Source organism: Cynara cardunculus (assembly GCF_001531365.2).
Source record: "Cynara cardunculus var. scolymus isolate 2C chromosome LG 2, CcrdV1, whole genome shotgun sequence".
In the NCBI taxonomy this organism is placed as follows: domain Eukaryota; kingdom Viridiplantae; phylum Streptophyta; class Magnoliopsida; order Asterales; family Asteraceae; genus Cynara; species Cynara cardunculus.
In genome coordinates, this window is record NC_037529.1 from 1,705,872 (window position 1) to 1,728,723 (window position 22,852).

Here is a 22,852-nt window from a genome sequence, read left to right on the forward strand (position 1 = left end):
GGAGCTAATGCATCTTTAAGGTGGATCAAAGATTTGTAGAGTCGTCTGATGTGTTTGTAGGAAAAAGACCAACCTTTTCGAGGGACTTTTTTGTTTTTTATTGTTGATGTTCTTTATATTTTCTAATATTCCGAAACACCCCCTTAAAGTTTAACGTGTGTTTCTTTCATACTCAAACAAATAAGTTACTTGCAAAACTCGGTTCACCTTTGGACATAATTACGATAAAAATGGATGATATCACGAATAATGAATAATATTCATGACTATTTGGGATTATTCATTATGAATAATACATTGAATTAATGGTTTTCAAGTTCTCAAAATATTTGTGATTCTTATTAAACTACTTTAAAGTCTTAACGGGTATAATATTATATAAAACATATAAAAGAGGGAGTTAAATTGAGAAAAATTGATAGATTGGGGGGGCAAAATGAAATTAATGATCCAAAACAACATATATTTACATTGACTTTACTACCACTAATTTGTCCTTAAATTACAATGTTTACAACTAATTAACACATATTTCTAAAAATAGAAATAAGAAAGGGAAAAAAAAAGATAAGTTCTTTTGCATGCATGCTCTCTGATTTCCTCATTTAAACAATAACAACAACAACAACAATAACAACAATAACGAACAAAATACTTAAATTCCGGTGAAACCGAGCTCATCAAGAACCTCCTTGCAACGAGGATCGGCATCGGTGACCATGAACCCGAGAGGGTTAGCAAGACGTGCGTTACCTTTCGCACCCTGCTTGTTGGTCAGAGAAACCCTAACGTGGTTCTCGTCATCCATGAGTTCGGGACATTTAGGATCCGGGCTTTCTGAGACGCTGATTTCACAAACCTCGTCTGCATGGTCACCAACTGCTTTAAGCGTATACTTCCCTTTGTCATCGCTTGTTCCCTCGAGCCTATAGGTTTCCTCATCCGTCTCCTCTTTGTGGCACAGAAGGCTGACCTTGGTGTTCGGCAACGGGTAGCTAATCTTGGTCGGAAATTGGATTCGACATGGATCACAATAAACTTTACCCTGAACAATAAACCCCTGGCCATCGGCGGGCGCAGATTCTTTTAGCTGGAGACGCATAACGCGTTCTTTGTCGGCGGCGGCAGGACCTTCAGCGATTGAACCTTTTTCCTCATCCGTTGTGTCGTCACTGGGTCCAGGGACGGCTTCATCTTTCACCTCGACCATGAAGTCACTACTAGGCCCAGGTGCGTCTTCATCTTCTTCATCTTTTCCCTCGATCATAAAGTTGCCCTCAGGTCCAGGGGCGACTTCATCTTTCTCCTGGGCCATGAGCTTGCTGGCCGGGGCGAGGGGATCTAGTAATTCATCTCCTAGGGTATCGTAGTCTCCTATACTGGCCGGGGGCGGGGCACCACCGCTGATCCAGCTGCAACGGGCGGTTGCCACCATGGACAAGAGGACTAAAAGGGTGGCATAATCTGCCATCTTTTCTTCTTTTTCTTTTTTTATAAATGTTTAGATATATATTATGAGATATGGGGTTTCTATTTTGTGTGGTGCGGTGGCGGTGGCGGAGAGGTGGTGGTGGGTGGTGGTGGCTGAGATTGATGAGTTCAAAGGGGAAGTGGAGGGGGTTTTATTTTGAAAGGGTGAGGTTGGGAGAAAAAGGAGAGAAAACGGTTAGATTTCTATTTATATAGATTATTTCAAACACTAAATATTTTAATTTCTATTTTTAGAAATTAAGTTGATTACCCTTTTTAATATAAGACATATTCCATTCAACGTTAGAATCTGATTGGGAAAAGATGATAACGATTTAAATTAACTCGTTACTGTATCGGTAACGTTGTCTTTATAGATTAATCTGTCTATATGAACTGTAAAGGTTTTTGTTTGGAAGAATTTTATCCCGAGTCGACCACCTCCTTTGCAGATAGTCCAGAGTCACAGCATTTGAATCTCTGTGGCCACAAGAGAATTTTTATTCCTCTTTGGATTTGAACCTGAGACCTCCAGGCACTTTTGACATTTGGAGTCAAGTTCAAACCAATCAAACACCACCCTTGTGGTTATCATGAATGTTTTTTAATGTATATAATATTTATATACGACAAATACTGATACACCAATAACTCCAATCTAGACTCTATTAGTAACTCGGATACTGCTGGTCAATGACACTTTGTCATTAATATCATGATTGTTTTTTAAAGTATATAACATTTATATACGACAAATATTGATGCACTAGTAACTCCTGAGAGGTTGAACTCTACCTGTAACTCAGATATTGTTGGACCAACGACTCTTTTGGTAACTAATATCATGAATATTTATGCATATGCTTACATGTCATAGAAGAACTTGTAAGTCTTGACGTCCTCAATAATGAACTTAACGGCACCAATGCAACCCATAACCGCAACGGCTGAGAACCAAGTGGCAATAACAACGTTCAGAATCACTTTCGGGCTCGAATGCTTTGGCATTCTTCCCGCTTTCAGATGTGCTAATACGGGAAACACGAAGTCAAGTGGGGTGAACCCGATGGCTCCACATATCGACACGAAATCGCCAAAAAATGGCATGGCTGCAGCCACGAGGGTTATCAGACCCATGTAAAGTGAGGTGAATACAAGGCGTAGAAGATGGTTTCGGAGAGGGGATCGATGGGTTGGTTCGTTCGATTCCATTTTTTCCTCAAAGTAGGCGTATGTCGGCCTGCAATAAATCTTCCCAACACCAACAAAAATCACAAGGTTAAGAAACGAGTGACCAAATTTTCGAACCATTCTAGTTGACTTTTCGTCGCAAATCATCATTTTTTTCTGCAAAAAAGTCAAAAAGAAAGAAAAATTGACCAAAATAGTCTATCTCCCCAACAAAATTCACTTTAGCCAGTTTTTCAATCAAATTCTCATTTTGGCCGAAGTTTATGCAAGATTTACGTAAAACCTGTCTCTAGATTGAAAAAAGAAAAAAAAAGATCTTTATGCAAATTTGCATAAAGATTCCCAAGATTTCTTTTCTTGTTTTTCTTATTCTGAAAATAGACTTTACTCAAATGCGCAAAGCATTTACATAAACTTTGGTTATAATGGGAATTCGATGCCAAAAATGACTGAAAGGTGAATTTGGTTGAAAAGATCGGCTATTTTGGTCAATTTCCCAAATAATGCAAAAAGAACTATTGTAATTGGGATCTAGAATGGTTCGTTTCTTCATAGTACAATGCTTTTCTTTTTGCAATTTTGTAAGAATGATTACTTGTTCTCAACGAAAAGCCAAATACAGGCAAATTAAGGGGCCGTTTACCAAACTCTTATCTGGGTATGTGTTTACCAAGTCACGTTACCTCACCGGATGAATATGGTAAGGACCAAGAATCTTACCTGGTAAGAATGAGACAAGGACCAAGAGTCTTACCCGGTAAAGTGAGGGCGACGACTCTTACCACTGTAAGCGCTTACCAAGTAAATTGTTGCATATGATGTTGTTTTGGTGGACTAAAATTATACCCGGTAAGTAAATAATAGGGTTAAATTTACCGGTAAGCACTTACCGGGTAAGTGTTTGGTAAACGGCCCCTAACTTTTAGCTGAAAAACTAGTCATGTTTGATAAAAACTAACTAATACACTAGATGACAATGTAAAATGACCTAAAAAGACATGTTAACAAATTAAATGGGAAAAATATAGGGGTCGAACCGGAAAAAAATGGAAAAACCTCTAGAACTTATCGAAACGCTACTTCAATAACCTTGTACACAAGCAAAATCAAGCAAAATACCTGAAAACAACCAGATATTTGGATGACAGCAAAAAGATTTGCCATAACGATTGTCCATTCTGGGGTTTCAAGAGAAGCAACGATAAATGGATGGACTCCCGAACCGAATGCCCAGTAGCCAAGAAAGGCCAACTGCCAGTAACTCAATAGAATGATGCTGTATGCAGCTGCTATGCCTTTATACATAGTTTTCTTCACGGGTTCTCGGACCGTACTCTGCAAATTACGGTTTTGCTGGTTTAAGTTGTGAAGCAAGATTTGACTGTTAACTATATCAAACCAAACCAAATGAGCCCAATACACCTATCCCACCTACAGGTGGGGTCAGGGACGGGTAAGATGTAGGCAAACCTGACCTCCATGCCTCAAGGGTAGAGGTTTTACAAAACTTTACAAGATAATATGCACTTTTTCTTAAAGGGTTATAAGGTCATTTACCTGTATTTCTGGAAGCATGGCATTGCCGAACGAAAATGCAATAATCCCGAGACCGTTGAAGGCTTTGAACACCTTTGCCGAAGAGCTTCCATGGAGACTATAATTTACGGTTCTTCTATCAATCTTCTTCCCTGTCACGACAGATGTTAAATCAGAGGAGGAAAACTTGCCTTCCGTGCGGATTGTAGGAGAAAAGACCCAAACTTTTGTTCCTCTATCAATTTTCTATAGGACGTCAAATATGTCTAAATGTCCTAATAGACTGCTTTATAGGACCAAACAATTATGCGTCCTATTAGTCTTTGAGGTGGAGCCGTAGGGGTGTAAACGAGTCGAGTAATAGGTTATTCGAGCTCGGCTCGAAAGAATTATACCAGGCTTGACCTTGAGCTCAAGTAACTTTTCCAATGTAGGGCTCAAGCTCAATGCTTGTTTACAGGCTCGAACTCATTATCGGTTAACTCGTTTACTGGCTCGAGGTTTATATTTTTTATGTATTATTTATTAACATATAAGCATGTTTGGCTCAAAAAAGCATATGTTCGAATGGCTCGGCTCAGCTCGACTCGAAATTTTAATAGAGCTTTCGAACGAGCCGAGTCGAACATTGGTTTTATGAAGCTTGACTCGTTAAGTTAAACGAGTTCTATTTTGTGTTTGAGTACGACTCAAGCTCGAGCTCGAGTCACTCGTATAAGCTCGACTTGTTTACACCCCTAGGTGGAGGTCAGGTTTACGTCCATCTTACCACCTTGGCCCCACCTCCAGGTGGGATATAGAGGGTTCCCTTGGTTTGGTTTATACATGTTTGCGTCCTATAAAACTGATTCTGTTTGTAATGCATGTTTTCCTATTTTGCAACCACTTTTGCTGCTCGTCGGTAACCCTCATGGTTGCTAAAGGACACTACGCTTGTGATGCGCATACTTCAAATTTATGCATCGGAAAAGAGCCTCTTCCTTGGTTGTGTATCATATAGTCATATCTATTGTTGACACTAACGCAACCAAGACAAATAAAGTAATGATTTTGATGCATACCATTGTAGATTGTTACACCGATGGTTGTTCCAGCAAACCCGATAGTACTAAAAGTGCAAACAGCATTCAACCATCTTAAGGAATGAATGTTTGGAAGTTGAGAAAGAACAAATTCAAAGATCCCAAAGAAGATAACAAAATGTTGAAGTGTTAAACTACCCTCTTCATGGTAGTATTTGTACACTGCCTGCATATGATGATATGTATATATGTGAGAACATGTGGAACCCTGTCGGATTACTCTCCAAAAGAGCTCTTGAGTAGAGAACAGAGGTTCCAACATACATGGAGGAGAAATGGTCCAAATCTAGCTCATGTGGGACTCCAACACACCTCCTCCAACAGGGGCTAAACGAGCACAAATTGCCGGAGCGTTGAGTGCCTAGAGTGGTAGACTTTGACTCTGATACCGTGTGAGAATATGTGTAACCCTGGTAGATTACTCTCCAAAAGAGCCCTTGAGGAGAGAAAGGAGGTTCCAACATACATGGAGGAGAAATGGTCCAAGTCTAGCTGATATGGGACTCCAACAATGTAAATATAAATAAACGATAGTGGTGATTCATATTTGTATCACTACTAAAAGATTGATGAATTTACTGACCTTAAGACTACTTCCAGCAGCAATTTGAATGGCGATATTGTTGCCCAAAGAAGCCACCTGCTGGAAAAATGCAATAGACCAGTAACCCCATTTTCCTTGAAGACCATACATGATAAATGTCAAAAGAGGATTAAAGGAACTAAAATCCGTTATTAGTTACATACATATATATATATATATATATATATTCAAGTATGGAACTATTTTGATGATGTATGGTGTATGAAACTATTGCGAGTAAGGTATTTTTTTTTATGTATATATATATATGATGTATGAACTACGGGTTATGGACTATGGTTAAGTGGTTGTGTTTTTACTTGCATCTTTAAGATATAATCGGATTTATTTCAATAATTCTATTAACATATAGTTTAAAGCTCATAACTAGCCCAAACTATGTAAACCTTCAGACTAAACCGTATTTTGTTGTCTGGTTTGACTGGCTTGGTCACTTTCATACCAAACCACACAGCTTGAGAAAATCTTGAAATGTCACTTGCCGTCTAGTTTGTTGAAAAGGGGTTAGACAGCCCAGGCCAGCGCCAGACCACGAACACCCTTAAGAACACTTAGAATGCGTTCGTAATCCAAACAGAACAATTGTCCAGCTTTTGGTAAGATGGAACTCGACAAGACAAAATAGATAAAATGACCAATTTAGCCGTGATGATTTGTTTATATATTTTATATATTTTGATTAATTTATGTAATTTATTTTGAGGTTACATTGGTAAAATATTGGTCCATATGTGCCAAGTAAAAGTTCCGCCAAACATGGAACAATAATCCCTGTTTTGTCTTCACTATGTACCAAGAGCACCCTTAACAATTTATACAGGCCATCCAACAGGAAACAATTTGAAGATGGATGAAGTACTCATGAATGAAGAAGGGAACAAAACTAACCATAAATGCTACGAGCAAGATGTCTATAAGTGGTGTGCTTCTTCCCATCCCATTTCCATAGAGAAGCAATCAAAATACTCGAGTACCATGTAGTTAAGGTTGCACCCACCAAACTTAGCACTCCTTTTGTGGTTCATCATTCATAGACAAAACAACAAACACCTTGTGGGTATAAATCAAATCCAACTTAACTACCACCAACAATTTCAAAACAATTAGCAGAAGTCGGCATAATACCTAGAGGCCATCCGAGAGAAGAGACGGCGAAGGGGAGCGGAGCATAAGCGGCAGGAGTAGCGATGGTGGTTGCGACGTGGAACGCAGCGTGTTTCCATGAGCCTCTAGTACTGGTAAAAGAGTCGTCTACCGTAACGGCTGAAACTTCCTTTCCGTCGTCACCACCGTCGCCGGAGAAGTTATCCGGTATTGGTGGTAAGCGGGTCGAGGCCATTTTTTGGCGTTCTTGAGTTGGGTTTGGTGAGTGGAGACCGAGATATCACTGATATTGGAACAAAAGTCGCCATGGATCGCCATCGCTTTGACACTTAGTGAGATCTCTTTTGACTTAAGACAACCATAACCTTTACAAGCAAAAACTAAAATACAGATTTGTCAAACTTGGTGGGAACCATGACTAGAGTAAATTACGTTTTTAGTCCTTCTAGTTTGATGAAAGTTGTTATTTTCAACCTTGTATTTTTCTAAATTATGATTTTAATCCCTATGATTTTATAATTTACAACCTGTCGATGTTTTCATTCATGTGGTTTAAAATTCATTCGTGTTTTCGTCCATATACTTAAATGTAAGAGTTAGCGTCAACGACAAAAATAACGATGGACTGCAACCTCATTTTGTTCTGGGATTCTTCTTTTTCGTAGGGCAATTGTGGCGATCCTTTTATTTTTTTCTCTCGAACTGATAGATCCATGAATCGGGATCCTAATGCATATAGATACAAATGGCTCGTTGGGAGCAAGAATTTTCATGAACATGAAGCATGGCTACCGACTCACATTGGGCCTAGTGCCCAGGTGCCAATATCTTATTACGAATAAATTCTGACAACTTCAAAAGAAAACGAAGCTTTACCTGTTAATTCACTCAACCAAGCCCTTTTAACTCAATGGTAGAGTAATGCCTTTGTGAGGGCGTAACTTTCGATTCATTTGTGGGATCTGGACGGTCTGAGGGGGACCGAATTTGACTCTTGGTAACTCTTGTGTTCTAAGCATGATGTTTTCTAATTAGGTCAATTGAAATCCCCTAATATATGAGATAGTGAAAAGTGCTTTTGTTGTTGAATTATGGAATTACAGAAACACAAATCGTGATTTTTAACAAAAAGCATAATTTACTCCAAAAATTAAAAGACAATCGATTTGAACTAGTTTTATTTTGGTTAAAAACTTGTTCGGTCTCATATCATGCCATAAATTCAATATATATTTGAATTCGTTTTAATTGAGGAAAAACAGATTTAATATAGCTTTGTCTTAATAATGAAAATTAAAACTTTTTAATTCAAAAAAGAAAACAAATTGAAAAGGTTCCTGATTAAATCATCGGTTTATTTTATGTGACGGAACTCACAATAGATTATGAGGATGATAGTTAATCTATATCACATAGTAGGAGGTGTGAAGTATACACTCGTGCAAACTAGTTAGAACTCGATATTACTGAATGACACCTTCTGGTGGGGTTCAAGGGGTCACACCCCCTTGCAGGTCCTAGGGGCAACACACCCAGTAGTGGTCTTTGTTGTGTGTAACACCCCCGTCCCGTGTGGTCAAAGACAGGAGATGTCACAAGTGGTTTTAAAAAAAATAATGCGTTATATAAAACAGAGTAGCTAATAAAATTTACCAAAAAATAATTACATAACCACAGACGGAGATAACGTGTCTCAAAATACGGTCACAAAATACCAGTATGTCTACATTAGTCATCAAAAGTATGACTTAATGGGTTATCTTCAATATTGTCATCTCCGTAGCTCTCGTCCCAAAATCCCTGCTAAGTCATGTACCTGCCGAGGACAAGAAAATATCGGTTGAGCTTAATGCTCAGTGAACGGATAATAATATAACTAAACAATGAATATGAGATAACAAGTTCAAAAACAATTTATAACGCTAAGTGATAATTCAAAAGAAAGTCAAAATGCCCCAAAAGCATATCAAGGGTCCGAAGACCAAACCGCATCACGATGACGCATTGTTCCCAAAGGATGATCAGTCCATTCAGGCACAAGTGAGGAAAGGGGTGTGAGCACAACACAGCAATCCTCTCCGTGGATTTAACCACGACCACAATTCATTATCCGATAACGGTTCCTAGGATCGATCCATACGCCCTCTATTCGACCGGTACATAATCAAGTCCACTTTTAAGGACTATAAAAATGAGGACGTCATGATCGTTTTAGTCACCATGGAAACATCTCAATACCGGTGCTCCAGTTATTGAGTCTATAGTAAAATGTTTCACAAATGAAGCAATCAAACAAGTCAAGTGATTAAAATTATCCATATTCCGAATAAGAATATAAGTCGTAGTTCAAAAGGAAACAAAGTTCAATAACATATGATAAGCATAAAGGGAATTCAAAACAAAGTATTCGAAATTTATCACAGATTATCTGGATTAGGAAGCCTTACGCAAAGGGCTATCCCCATGTCAAGTGAGATATGAAATCCGTACCTTAACCGAATTTGACAATTAACGCACGATCAAACGGAAATTCACGATCAAGTTTGATTTGCTCGCATGCCTAACGAATGCATAACCGGTTACTATTTACAAAGCATAAAAAACCATAACATAATTATTCTAATAAAATTACTTAGGTCTTAATGTACTTAAACAACGTAGACTTCAAGAAAGACAGCCGGATACGAATTGAAACTCAAACGTAAACCTTAGTCTTATTCTCTTTCGATCTAACCGCTTATGTCCCTCTTATTTATAAGCATTTTTACCTTACCTAGAGACCAATCTAGATTATATTGTTTAAATGAAAGTTGTATATTGGTATCATACGAGTCTATTGCTTTTGAAATCATCTCATTTGAATCATCCATCTATTTTATATGAATTTTACAAAACTGTAAATTAATCCCGAATACAGTGTAAACAGCCCCAAAAACACACTGTTTCGAGCCACCTAGAGTCATAACTCGATTTTCGACTCTTCATAAAAGTTGTAGTATGAAGTATGATCTTTCTGAATGCAAAATACGAGCTTAATCCGACTTACAGTTTGTGAGTTATACACTGTCAAAGTACGGGAGTTACATTGTCGGTAAAATTCGATTCTGTAATTCCCGACTAACTTTTATGATCCAACTTTCATGATTCGCTACATTTACATGCTATAAACATACTTCAACATACTAAACAGTAAAACAAGTCCAATGGTTGCTAATCTAAGCTTAATCATGCATTTTTTTTCTTTTCAACATTTAACCGAACAATTGGTGTACGGTTAAACATATATCCACAATCTAACCATATTGAAATTATAATATACTCTTTTCATTTCTACATCAATTTAACCAGTCCTAGCATTCTAAGCATCAAATAAAATCATAATTTGACAACATCAAACCGTAAACTTAAACATAAACACACTTTATAAACCGGTCTAAATAACCCTAATATAAACACCGTAATAAAACTGAATGAAATTTATATCTTTAAGAAGAGTTCGGAGAGTAGATTCTGAATATATAATTGTTACTTCGATTTCCTTACTAATTTGACGTAAAATTTAGAGAAAAGACGAGAGTTTTAAAAAGAGAGAAACTGAGGATGGAGAGGGTGATGAAACCGTCTTTCCATGCATACATGTGCATATATATATATATACTTGAGACCCCGAAAAATGGACAAATTCCTCAATAAAATTTGATCAATCCCTTTTTCTTTTCTATATATGGAAAGTTCCAAAAAGAGGCTGGCCCAACTTAAATGAGATCATGAATTAGTAACTGCATCCAATTTCTCTCTAAAATTGCAGTCATGGTAAAATCTTGGTTAACAGAGAATCTTGAATACTATTAGAAATTTATATTTGATTATCATAAGAAATCTTTCTTATGATAATCAAATATAGTCACCCTTCTTTGGTAGAAGTAATTCTTTCTTGTAAATGATATTTTCCATCGTCTAAAATCAATTAGGCGTTGGGAGGCGAACTTTATGTTAAATAAGAGACTGTAGGAATTGGGTTCAAGCTTTCCCCAGACATCGATTTCTCAATAAGATCAATTTTTTTGACAAGCTTCTTCCAAAACAAACAATTCGAAATACCTCGACTTTTTAGAACCCTAACTATGGCGGAATATTTCCGAGATGCCTTTGGATTTTTTATTTACTCAACTCTTCCTCTAAAGATTCCCGGGGGGGAAAAATAGAGATGTCTCAGGTTTTTTCGGAAAACTCTATTTATTCTGGTTATTGAAAATAATAAGACATGTATTTGGATCCGATTACGCCTATTCCTAATCCTAAATGGATGAATAAATGGAAATATTACTTTGTCAATTTCAGAATTTCTTCGAATATGCCGTATGCAATGCATAAAAGATGGCATCTCTTTTCGGAAGACGGTTGAGTCCCCCTGTTTTTTGTTCGGTTTCTCTTTGAAAGAAGGGGCGCTTCCGGTTGACCCTTACCTTCCATCAAAGAAAGAAAAAAGAATATATATATATATATATATATATATATATAGAGTTTAACTATTTGATGATTTTTACACTTCAAGTCTATATTCTCTACTTTGTGTCAATATAGGTATAAACTCAATTTTTGACGTAAAACTCATATGAGGTACAAGTTGGTTAAACATAAGGTACAAATATGTTATGCACAATTCTACCAAAAATTCACTTAACTCAATTTGTACGAGTTAACGAAACACGGATATTATATTGTGCAAGCAGTTTGTAATTGTTGTGTAGTTAACTATACGTTAATTACTCCAGCAATCATTTTCTTTTACCTGGGAAATTTTTCTAGCATTTAATACAGGGACTGTTTTACCATTATCTAATGTTGCATTCTCGAAACCTTTTTTCCGAAGGAAAGGAAAGAAAAGTGAGGAAAGTAATAACAAAACTCATGTTCTTGAAACTATTTTAGGAGATAAAGGAAAGGAAATGGAAGGAAAATAATGATAAGTTTCCTTCCAAAATTTTCCTCCCAAATGTGGGAGAAAATGAAAGAAATTAAAACCCTTTATAAAAATTATTAAAACCCGTTATAAATAATTTTCATTCTTCATATATTATTACCCCCAATTAGAGATTGACATTTAAGATCGGTTAATGGGTTCTGGCCCGATCCAAGACAATCAAGATCAAAATGATTTGGAACCAACTGATCATGACAAATCAGATAGTTTTGTAGAAGAACCGGTCAAACTTTTTTTCATTGTGATATAAATACAATCAATGGCAGAGCCATAATTTTATTGTAGAGGTGGCTAAACGATGTATAACTAAATGAACTTACACTGCAAAACACAGAAGTTTCATCAAAGGAAAAATTCGTTGGTAATCCGTCAAAAAGATCCATCACCAGCGGATCTTACAGTCAGAGAAATTGTGGTCGATGTTCATGATTACCTATGGATTTATCATCATCGGTGAAAAAATCCGCCTTTCATTATCTGGGAGATGAAAGCTTTCACTATGAAGATTTATGATCTAAAAATTGGATCATAAAAATGTTGATTTATATAATTTGGATTTTATACAACGATATTTTGATATAAAAACATCATCTATAAAATGTTTGGGAATAAAATATAATATAAAAAATTTATTGTGAATACTATAGGTGAGCATTTGCAGGCCTGAGACTGAGCTAACTTATTTTTTTGTCCAACGAGCCTAATATTGTAAACTTCAACCCTTTTTTTCGGGCGTGATAACTTGTCATTGCCGGCTCTATAAACGGGACGGGCTTGCCTACAGGTTAACATACCTAAAAAGTGTAACTCTTATTAATTAACAAACGTGGAACCAAAAAGTAAATTAGAAAACCCATTACAATTAAAACTTTAAGCAACGACTGACTTTATCAATTGTTGATCGATTAAGACTTTTGACATAAGGATGTTAACAAATATAACGTAGAGCCTTTTGGGTTCTCAAGTAAAACCAAAGAGTCTCAACTCTCATTCTTTAACTTAAATAATTTAATTTTAAAATATACTACTATAATTTTAATTAACGATAAAAAAATATTAATTATAAAACATAAACAGGCTGGACGAGCCTGTCCATATCTATTTTTATATTGTCCACGTCCGTCCATTAATTTTACCGAACAAATCCGGACCCGTCCATTTTCTTAATAATGGTTGTCCACGCCTGTATTTCTAGTGGACCGGATGAGCCGAGTCTAACGGGTCGTCCCACCCATGAACAACTCCAGTGAATACAAAAGATAAATATCAAAATATTTGTTAAAAACAAAAATAAAAAAAATACTGATGATTAAATAATTAAATTAAATAAAAATTATAAACATTTATATCAAATTAAATACTGGTCATTTGATAATAATCGTAAAATATCAGTATTTTTTAATTCTAATTCAACAATTTTAATTATCATATGTGAATTTTTTTCATAAAGACAAAATGTTTAACGGCATTCTAACGGCTTCAAGGTTCAATGTGGCATACTTACCGTTTAGGACACAACCTCCGTCGTCATCTCAACACGTGGCAATTGCAATAGTGCATGTTGATGGTAACCATTACATAAAGGTGGTATTAAATGGAGAATATCCAATGTCCACACTTACGCACCATTGGACTCGTTATCGTTTTGAAGATGCAAGTACATGGATTGTCCCGTATCAACATAGATTCAATGCATATGAAGAATATATAGAGCGTACTCTTACTCGTGAATATGTTGATTTAACATGAAAAATCAAAGTTTTAATTAATAAATTTAATTTATATTTGAAATATGTATTATTAATATTTTATTAATATGTATTATTAATATTTTATTAATTAATAATAATACAAAACATGTTAAAAAAGTAAAAGGTTAAAAGTTAGAATATAAAAAGGTTAGGGTTAAAAGTTAAAAAATTAAAAAGTTAAAAATGAAAATATTTAAGTTTTGTCTTTAGCTGTTTTTTGTCTGTTAGTGTAAGAGGGGGTGAGATTTAGTTGGTAGCAGGGGGTTGGGGTTAGAAAACCCCATATATATATATAGATATAGATATATTTATTATAATAATATTCTTTTAAATTATTTTTATCAGTATTTAAAATATATATATATATATATTATTTAATAAAAATCAAATATTTAATATTATAATAAAGAAATTTATGGAAATTGATTGCAATTTAAATCACTAATTATATTTCTTACAGAGGGACCACAGTGATAATGTTTTTCTACGGACCGACAAATCCACACGGAAATCAAACCCCTAATCGTAAAACCTCAAAGGAGTGTTGAAGAGAACCCTCACCGCATCGGAGATCGGCGATAACGATATCCACGACGGCGATCACTAGGTTTCCGATCTACGACTTCTACACGTGTAATTGGAGACGATGGTTTACTTAACATCGTGGGACGATTTTGTCGAAAGATCAGTTCAGTTATTCCGTGCTAGTCCCGAGAAAGTATGGTTACCTACTTTAATGTATTTGGTTTCATTTGTGTAACAATCATGATGATTCTTCATATTTTTTGGAGGACAGACTCGTTATGCGATGAAATACAGACATTCTGAAGGTAAATTGATTCTCAAGGTCACTGATGATAAGGAGGTATACTTATTGTTTTTTGATTCACTTAGAATTCGTTATGTGAGGATTGGTTGTAGTTGACGTACTGTAATTCTGCTGCTTATGCTTGTTGGAAATTTGTTAGGATCCAAGGAAAGGGAAGGAGCTTTAGATTAAAAAAAACCCTAGGCGTCTATGCTCGTAGTTGTTAACAAGGTCTTGGTGAAAATTATGAGTGTCGATCCCCATAATTTTCCTAAGAAGTAAGAACTTGTATTAGGCACTCCGTTTATTTAAGTAGATGGAATGAGTTGAGCTTTCGATTTAGAACACCCAATAGATCCCTGTCGGAAGCTACTGCAAAGGCGTTCTTAGGGTTTGATTGGCTGACAGTGTTAATGCAGCAGCACATATCTGGTTCTAATACTATTGATGTCGTTTGCAGTGAGCAGTTGCTTAATCATATTCATACTCCTCAGTTATAGCATAACCACAATGCGAAATGCTCATAGTTCATCCCCTGGAAGTAGGTGTTGGCAACTGTTAAGTTGGTTTGTGATCAAAAGAGGGGGGTGTCAGTAAACCTTGAATTTTCCCATGTTAAATAATCACATATGCACTACAGATTCCTGTCTTTAAAATCTACCCATTTGATGCAAATTGCTCATGTAGAGGTTTTTTATATCCTAGAGTTGACATTTGCAGTTACTACCCTTCTGCTCCATAATGTTTTGTTATGGTTGAAGGACTACTTATTGTACCTGCCAATCGATTTTCTGGGAATGGGTATATCATGATCCACGGACATCTAAGATCACCTGGGTTAACATGCATAGCAAGGGATCATATTGTTGGAATTCTGGAACTGTGAGGATCTGAGAACCTGTGGTAAAGAACCGAGGATCATAAATGCTGCCACAAATAGTTATTATGTTAATTGTCAGTTTATCCACTTCATTGAAACTTCGTTTCGTCTATTGGTCTTTTTTCTCATGGTTGAAACCTGACATAATCTAAACTTGTTCAACTTGGTTGAGCTCTTTCTGAAACATGAATCATGGGTATGACATTTAGTTAAGATTCTGCCTAACTGCGAGATGGTAAGACTGACATATCATTCCTACCTTGGTTGTTTCATGTCCCTAGCTTTAGCATGGAAAGCCCAAATCATTTGGTTCAATTCTCCTGCCAGAAAATTCTCTTAAGTTGATTGGTCCAACAAAAGCTATAAATAATCTGTTTCGGAGCACTCATGTACCTTACAGTCTGCTATTTTAAATCTCATGTATAATATTGTATTAATGCTTTTAGGAGACACATAATTTATTTGGTACCAATGAGATGGTTGTATAAACAGCTAAACTTTGAAATTCAACTGAAAGAGTTCAATTCAGACTTACAGTACATGTTTCACTCCTAAATTGACTTGCCCAATTTAGATAGTGTGATTTTATTTTTCTCACAAGTTTTAATATAAGTTCAGTTGAAAGACTGCGCTCCTACTTCCTAGTAATGCATGATAGGGCAAATTGCATGAAAAAATAACGTACTTTAACCTGATTCCTATTTTGGGTTACGTACTTTCAAAACTTCCATTTTGGTACCTAAGATGTAAAGTTTTAAACATTTAAGTACCCGGGTAACTAGTTGAAGTATTAACCGATTATCATGCTGATGTGGCGAGTGATGTGGTATCCAACTCGGTACTATTTGCTGATGTGGATATTTTTAAATCTAAAATTAGTCTTTTTTTAGTCTAAAGTTAGTCTTCACCAGGTTACCCGGGTACTTAAATGTTTAAAACTTTACATCTTAGGTACCAAATGGAAGTTTTGAAAGTACGTTACCCAAAATAGGAATCAAGTTAAAGTATGTTACTTTTTCATGCAATTTGACCTGCATGATATTATACATGAAAAGGATCGCATATGTTAGATCTGGTTGATTATATTCACAGGCAAAATTAATTTACTCCGTTTGTTTTACAGTTACAGATTATCTACTTTTGGGTGTTTGATAAAGTTGTCCTCTCACCGTTAACTACTTCAATGGAAACTTTACCTTTCATTCAACCTCAGCAAATGAGCCTTTTTTTTACAGATGAATACCTTTCATTCAACCTCAGCAAATGGGCCTTTTTTTTGTTATGGATGAACCTTATAAGGGGTGTGATCGAAGTGAAAAATCATCTTCTTATTTCCAGTACCCAGTTAGATTTCCTTTATACTTTTGCTGGTCTAAGAAATAAAATGGCCAAAGTAACGTTGATGCCAACATAACTCATCAAAGTGATTGTTAATCATACTCCATCGTAGTGCATTATCCTACAAACACAAAACAAAAGTCCCATAAAGATTGATAGAAATTGAACAATAAGCAAAAAGAAAATACAGAAGGAAGGAGACATATAGCAAGAGCTGCAGAAACAGTAGAAGAGACGTACAACATAAATAAGCAATGGAGATGAGTACATGAAGAAGAAAATAGAGAGGAGAGGACAGATGCAGAGAATAGAACATCAAAACCCTTCAATAGTTGGAGTGTGGATATATTGCCTTTAACTAAATACGTATATACCAGACCCCATCTTTGGGTGGGACATATTGGGTTCGTTTGGTGTGGTTTGGTTTTGTATACATATATAATCATATACATACATGAGTTGACATTATGCTTCTTTTATTGGACACAATCTGAAATGGTTGAAAATGAGTCAACTGTTTAGTAAAACAAGCCAAACTGTATCTACCTCCATCCATGCCAAATCAGCATGTTACTATTCAATGAAGGCGTAGCCGCGTAGGACAAATAAACTTAACAACTCTACTTCAATATATCACTTTTCCATCACAGTTTGTTCGACTTTCATGTGATTTCAAGTTGTGTTGGTTGTGTGTATTTGCCTGTATGCGACTCAGTTTCTTTTTGGATGGGTTTGTTGTAGTGTCTCAAGTTCAAGACGGATCAAGCACAAGATGCTAAGAAGATGGAGAAGCTTAACAACATATTCTTTACTTTGATGGCCCGGGGTCCTGAAAGTACTATTCCTCTCTTCTTTTATTGTTTTTTCTCTGTTGCATTCTTTATTATGCTGTTCGTTTTGATGGTGGTCGGATCTCTCTATTGGGTATGGCAAAACCACATGACAATACACAAACAAAATGAACATGATTGCATGATTTAGTATAGGTTTCCCTTGTTTAATGTATTCTGAGGATGATATGAACATAGGCCTGCTGGACTTAGACTAAAACACTGAACTAATTTAACACTAAGGGGATGTTTACTTTTTCTTTTTTTACATTAAAGCTTATACTAATAAGCCTGATATAGTTCTTATTCTAAAATTCCTCGAGTTGGAGCATGGATATTAGTTATGCCAACTTGACAAGCAAAACAGAAATCCAATCTACAAAACAGCAACCTGATCTTCGACACTCTTCCCACATTCAGATCACATAGAAAGTCAGAGTACAGAACATAATTTGATATTGATGCTGACCTATAAATAAAGCCAATAAAGATACTTTTTTAACTGTTATTCATCTAGCGGTCAGCAGCAAAACAGTGTGACCGATTCTGATATATGCATCTTGCTTTTCTTAAATACATCTCTGTGTTCTGTGTATCTATCTTATTGCTTTTACTTTCACATACCTTCATCATTACCTCATTGCTTTTACAAAAGTCATCATGCATGTGAAATAAAATGTTGTTATCTTTACTACTTGAAAAGCTTATACTTTGGCTTAAAGTGTGTGTGACCCCCTGTAAGAATATATGTTTTTGATGGGGTATCTTTAGATCTCACCTCGACATTACTGGCAGATTTTGTTGTCCTAAAAATAATACCCCGTTCCTTGAGAGTGAGAAAGAGAGAGATCCAATTTTAACCTCAAAGGTAGCTAATTGTCAATACGGGGCCGTTTACCCAAGGCTTACCCGGTAAGCGCTTATCTGTAAAAGTCAACACTTTAACTTAACTTACCAGGTAAGATATTTAGTCCATTAAACAGAATCGTATGCAACAATTTATCTAGTAAGCATTTACCGGGTAAGAGTCGTTACTCTCACTTACCGGGTAAGGCTCTTGGTCCTTGTTATCGCTCTTACCGGGTAAGATTATTAATTATTGTCATGTTTGTCATGTTCATCCGATAAGATAAAATGACCCGGTAAGCACTTACGGGTAAGCGTTTTGTAAACGGCCCCCAAGTGTAAGGTCTTAACCTTGAGGGCCAGCTCAACTGACAAATAAAGGCTAGGCTTTGGGGCTCCTCCCCATGGGTAGCCGGTTTGAGTCTCCTTAGGGTCGCTGGGGATTTTCCTCATTGTTATCTTCAGGTCCCCATGGGATTAGTCGAGGTCCACGCAAGCTGGCTCGGACACCCATGGTTACCTAAAAAATGGTATGAGGTCTTAGGTTCAGTTATTCACTTGTCTCTATATGGTTGATTGATATTAATTACTGGACACATTTCTAACTGAGAATCAAATATAGAAGAAAGAGGTCGATTGACATAAATTACCAGGACACCTTTCTGATTTAAAAGAGTAGAATAAAAATATAAGAGCGACATTTATCGAATACCGATCAGATTGAGCTCTTTTTACTTTGATCTGTACCATCAATTCATATATCGTGGGAATTATTGATCCAGAATATTACTCCCTCTGTCCCAAAATAAATGTCCACAATGAAAAAAGGCACATAGTTTTAGGAATGTGTAAATATTACACTTTTTAATCAACAAAATGACAGTTTTACCCTTAATTATTGTAAGAGAGATTTTCCCCATCACATAACTAAGGGTAGAATGGGAAAATATACATTTGCTTTTGAAAGTGGACACTTATTTTGGGGACATGACACAAGATCGTGTGAGAATAGGAGTTAAAGATGAGAAGTGTAAGGAATTTGGACCCTTGATCACTTTTAATCCCAAAACAACACATGAATTGTGCTTTCAAGGGAAATTGATCTAGTGTATCTCATCAATATTGATCTAGTGGATCTCTTCTATTAGGATTGATCCATCCTTCTCACGCTTCTCACCATTACTGTCATTCTCACCCGGAAGCCAACCTTTTGGGACAAACTAAAATAGTAATGTAGACACTTATTTCGGGAAAAATGACCAGAAAAGGTGAAAGCAAGTCTTGTTTCTTTGGATGTACTGAACAAATTAAAAATAGAGCGGGATTTGTGTCAAAATTATAGTAACGAGGAATGATGTCTTTCTTTTGTTGCAGCTGATATAACGGAGGTCACTGGGAAAGAACAGACCGAAACACACCCTTCTCGAAAAGGAAGGGGAAGGAAGCAATAGCTTAAGTTCTTCAGACGTTTTTCGGAATGGTTGGTTTTCTGAATATTTACAAAGATGAATTTTGTTGCACACAAGTTTTGTACTGAGTTGTATGAATAGTGCATCTTTTGGGGTAAACGTCTACTCTGCCCAACCCCACATTTCTGCTTATAATGTTCTCCCTTTGTGTTACAAAACCTTAGAATCCTATTCTTCTGCCTGACTAGTGACTGAATTTTGTTGCCATATTTTTGGACATTTTTGTGTGTGAATTATTCCAAACCAAGGGACTTTTATTCCCCTAAAAGATTGCTCTTTAATACCAAATGAGTCATTGGTCCAACGGAATTGGTTGCCGGTAAAGCCTGCCTCCATGAAGGTCAGAGGGAGACTCGAGATTTTTGCTTAGTGGGTGCACCTTTAAGGTGGATCAAAGGCTCGCAAAGTCATACGATCTGTTTTTAGCTGCATCATTTTGAGTGGGATTTTTGAAGTCTTTTGGTTGGTTTCTAGGGAGTTTTTGAGGTTTTTGATTGATTTTGAGGGATTTTTTTAAAGTTTTTTGGTTGATTTCAATGGATTTTTTTGGTTGATTTTCCTGTAATTTTTCTAATATCCCACCCCTTGCACCTTTCATACTAGAAAACGCTACTTGCAAAAATAGGTTGAGCAAGTGTACATGGCCCTATCCTAGGTCCGTCCTGTTTGAGGCTAAGGGTTCAAATCTCACCAAATGTGAGAAGTGTGCGGCAATTTTAGTCCAGTTTCATCATTTTGAGGGCTTTTTCAAGTCTTTTGGTTGATTTCTAAGGAAGTTTAAGTTTTTTGGTTGATTTCGGTGGACTTTTTAAGTTTTTTGGTTGATGTTTCTAATATCCTAGAGCACCCTTAAAAGTTTAGGGGGTGCATAGCCAAAAAAAATCTACTTACGAAAATCGGTTGAGCAAATGTACGGGACTCCGCCAGGTCCGCCCCTGATGGAGGTTAAAGGTTCAAAACTCAGCATCGGTATTTATAGTATAAGAATATTATTTATAGAGTTGTACCGTACAAGGTGGAGATGCATAGTTGAATTATTTTGTTTCATATGTAGCCAGCAACAAGATTCTTCAAGACCATTATGGGAGCCTCTGATCCCTATGAAAGCATTTTCCTTTTAGTTGATTTGTAGCCCTCACCTCACATTAGCAAAAATATAAATATAAAGTGTTTCCTACAATGTGGCTTTTATTAAAGCATCTTTAACTTGTTTGCTTTCCCATTTCTCAACAAAGGCTTCAATGTTTGTATGTTTTTACTTATATTCTAGCTTTCAAATATACCATACCAAGTTGGAACAAATGTGGGGTCGTTTACTTAATATTTATCTGGTAAGCATTTACCGATTGAACATGGAAAGGATCGAGAAATCTTACCTGATAGAAGGCATGGCAGGACCGAGAGTCTTACTCGGTGAGGGAAATGATTCTTACCTGATAAGCATTTGATGGGTTTAAGACGCCTACCAACAATCCATTTTGATGGTTGAAGATGTTACATGATAAGGTAAGTGAAAATACGGTCTTGAAGGTTCACCTACGAACCTACAAATCGTAAGAGATTAAAAAGAAAAAGGTAGAGAGCAAAGTGCATTTTGCATAATATGAACCTTTATGTCCCCCCCATCAAAGTGCTTGCCAGTGTAAGATTATATTCCCTGAATAAAAGGCTTTGTTTGGCACATTATTCCTCAAATTTAATCTTTAATTTTGATTCCTAATTAAGAGATGTTTCCTTTGAAAAATAATTCAAGTTATGATGGGAAGAATATATGCATTGGGAGTTGTACCAAGGGTTTAAAGAGTTGTACCATTGGATGAAGAGGGTATTGGAAAAGTACCCAATGGGTTTTGAGGAATCCCTTTTTACACTTTTTATGACCATAAAATCCAAAATGCAACCTCCAATGCCATTACAATTTCAATCATATGCTTGTATCAAAGGGTACAACATCTCAATGCATCATCAACCCTTTATTCCATTTGTCTCTTTTACCCTTCTTTGTTATTATTATTTTGATGTTTATCCTAATCTGAGTTTATCTTTAACAGATGTTGGTTTTCTCTAAAGACATTGAGAGTCACTTTAAACACCTTAATATTTTCAAGACTCTGGTTATCCAAAATGGCTTTATTATTATTATTATTATTATTATTATTATGCAATAACATATGTTTACCGTTTGGTTATTTTATGGTCATTCAAGGAATTAGTCGGTGCATGTAAGTTGGTTGAAACTTCAAATACAAAAGGTTAATCAATCATGTTATTTGTACAGGGTCTATTGTTCATCTTCAACTGACTAATAAAATGTGTTAATAAAATGTTATAAAAGAACTTGAAACTTCATAGTGAAACGCTATAAAAGTAAATATTTACAGTGTTTTTACTGTGAAGGTTCGGCTTCTTTTTACCTTTACAGCATTTTGCTGTAAAGTTTTAAGTGTAAAAAAAATTGTCTCATGAAAACAGTCGTGTCTCACGTGAATCCAACTCTATATATATAGAGGTATAGAGAGAGAGAGAGAGAGAGGAGGAGGAGGTTTGTTTTGCAAACCACATTATTTGTACAAACCATACAAAATTTATTTAACCAATCATAATTTTTCATTTTGTTCATTTTTTGTAATTATGAGAGGTTGATTAATCATTTTTATTGTGGATGGTGTTAATCATGAATATTATTATCTTCATTATTTTAATTTTAGAGAAATACATGAAACAGTTTCATTAAAATTTCATTAAGTATTATATAAAACAATTTTATAACCATATATGAAACTTCATCAAAAAAAAGTATTATATGAAATAATTTCACAAGATTAAACAATTTTATGAAGAAAAAAAAATTATAAGGTTAAACAATGAAATTGACGGATGAAGGTGATTTGCACGGTTTGTACAAATTGGATGGTTTGCATTTGATCGTTCATATATATATATATATATACTAGAAGCG

At 35.8% G+C, this 22,852-nt stretch overlaps 3 protein-coding genes across 3 annotated transcripts; 1 reads left to right on the forward strand and 2 right to left on the reverse strand.

Annotated features, from left to right (window-relative positions):
- Window positions 1–655: 655 nt before the first annotated feature.
- LOC112508147 (anther-specific protein LAT52-like) lies at window positions 656–1,471 on the reverse strand. Its single transcript, XM_025112926.1, has one exon. It carries the CDS (start codon window positions 1,469–1,471, stop codon window positions 656–658), a length of 816 nt encoding a protein of 271 aa, XP_024968694.1.
- A 683-nt stretch (window positions 1,472–2,154) lies between these two features.
- LOC112507786 (GABA transporter 1-like) lies at window positions 2,155–7,236 on the reverse strand. Its single transcript, XM_025112498.1, has 7 exons — window positions 7,009–7,236; window positions 6,772–6,894; window positions 5,863–5,957; window positions 5,259–5,445; window positions 4,219–4,349; window positions 3,781–3,996; window positions 2,155–2,721 (listed from the first exon to the last, which is right to left on the reverse strand). The coding sequence occupies exons 1-7, from the start codon at window positions 7,220–7,222 to the stop codon at window positions 2,335–2,337; spliced, it is 1,353 nt and encodes a 450-aa protein (XP_024968266.1). The 5' UTR covers window positions 7,223–7,236; the 3' UTR covers window positions 2,155–2,334.
- Window positions 7,237–14,150: 6,914 nt separating this feature from the next.
- Window positions 14,151–20,112, forward strand: LOC112508146 (signal recognition particle 9 kDa protein-like). Its single transcript, XM_025112925.1, has 4 exons — window positions 14,151–14,440; window positions 14,519–14,587; window positions 17,490–17,583; window positions 19,799–20,112. The coding sequence occupies exons 1-4, from the start codon at window positions 14,369–14,371 to the stop codon at window positions 19,873–19,875; spliced, it is 312 nt and encodes a 103-aa protein (XP_024968693.1). The 5' UTR covers window positions 14,151–14,368; the 3' UTR covers window positions 19,876–20,112.
- Window positions 20,113–22,852: the final 2,740 nt, after the last annotated feature.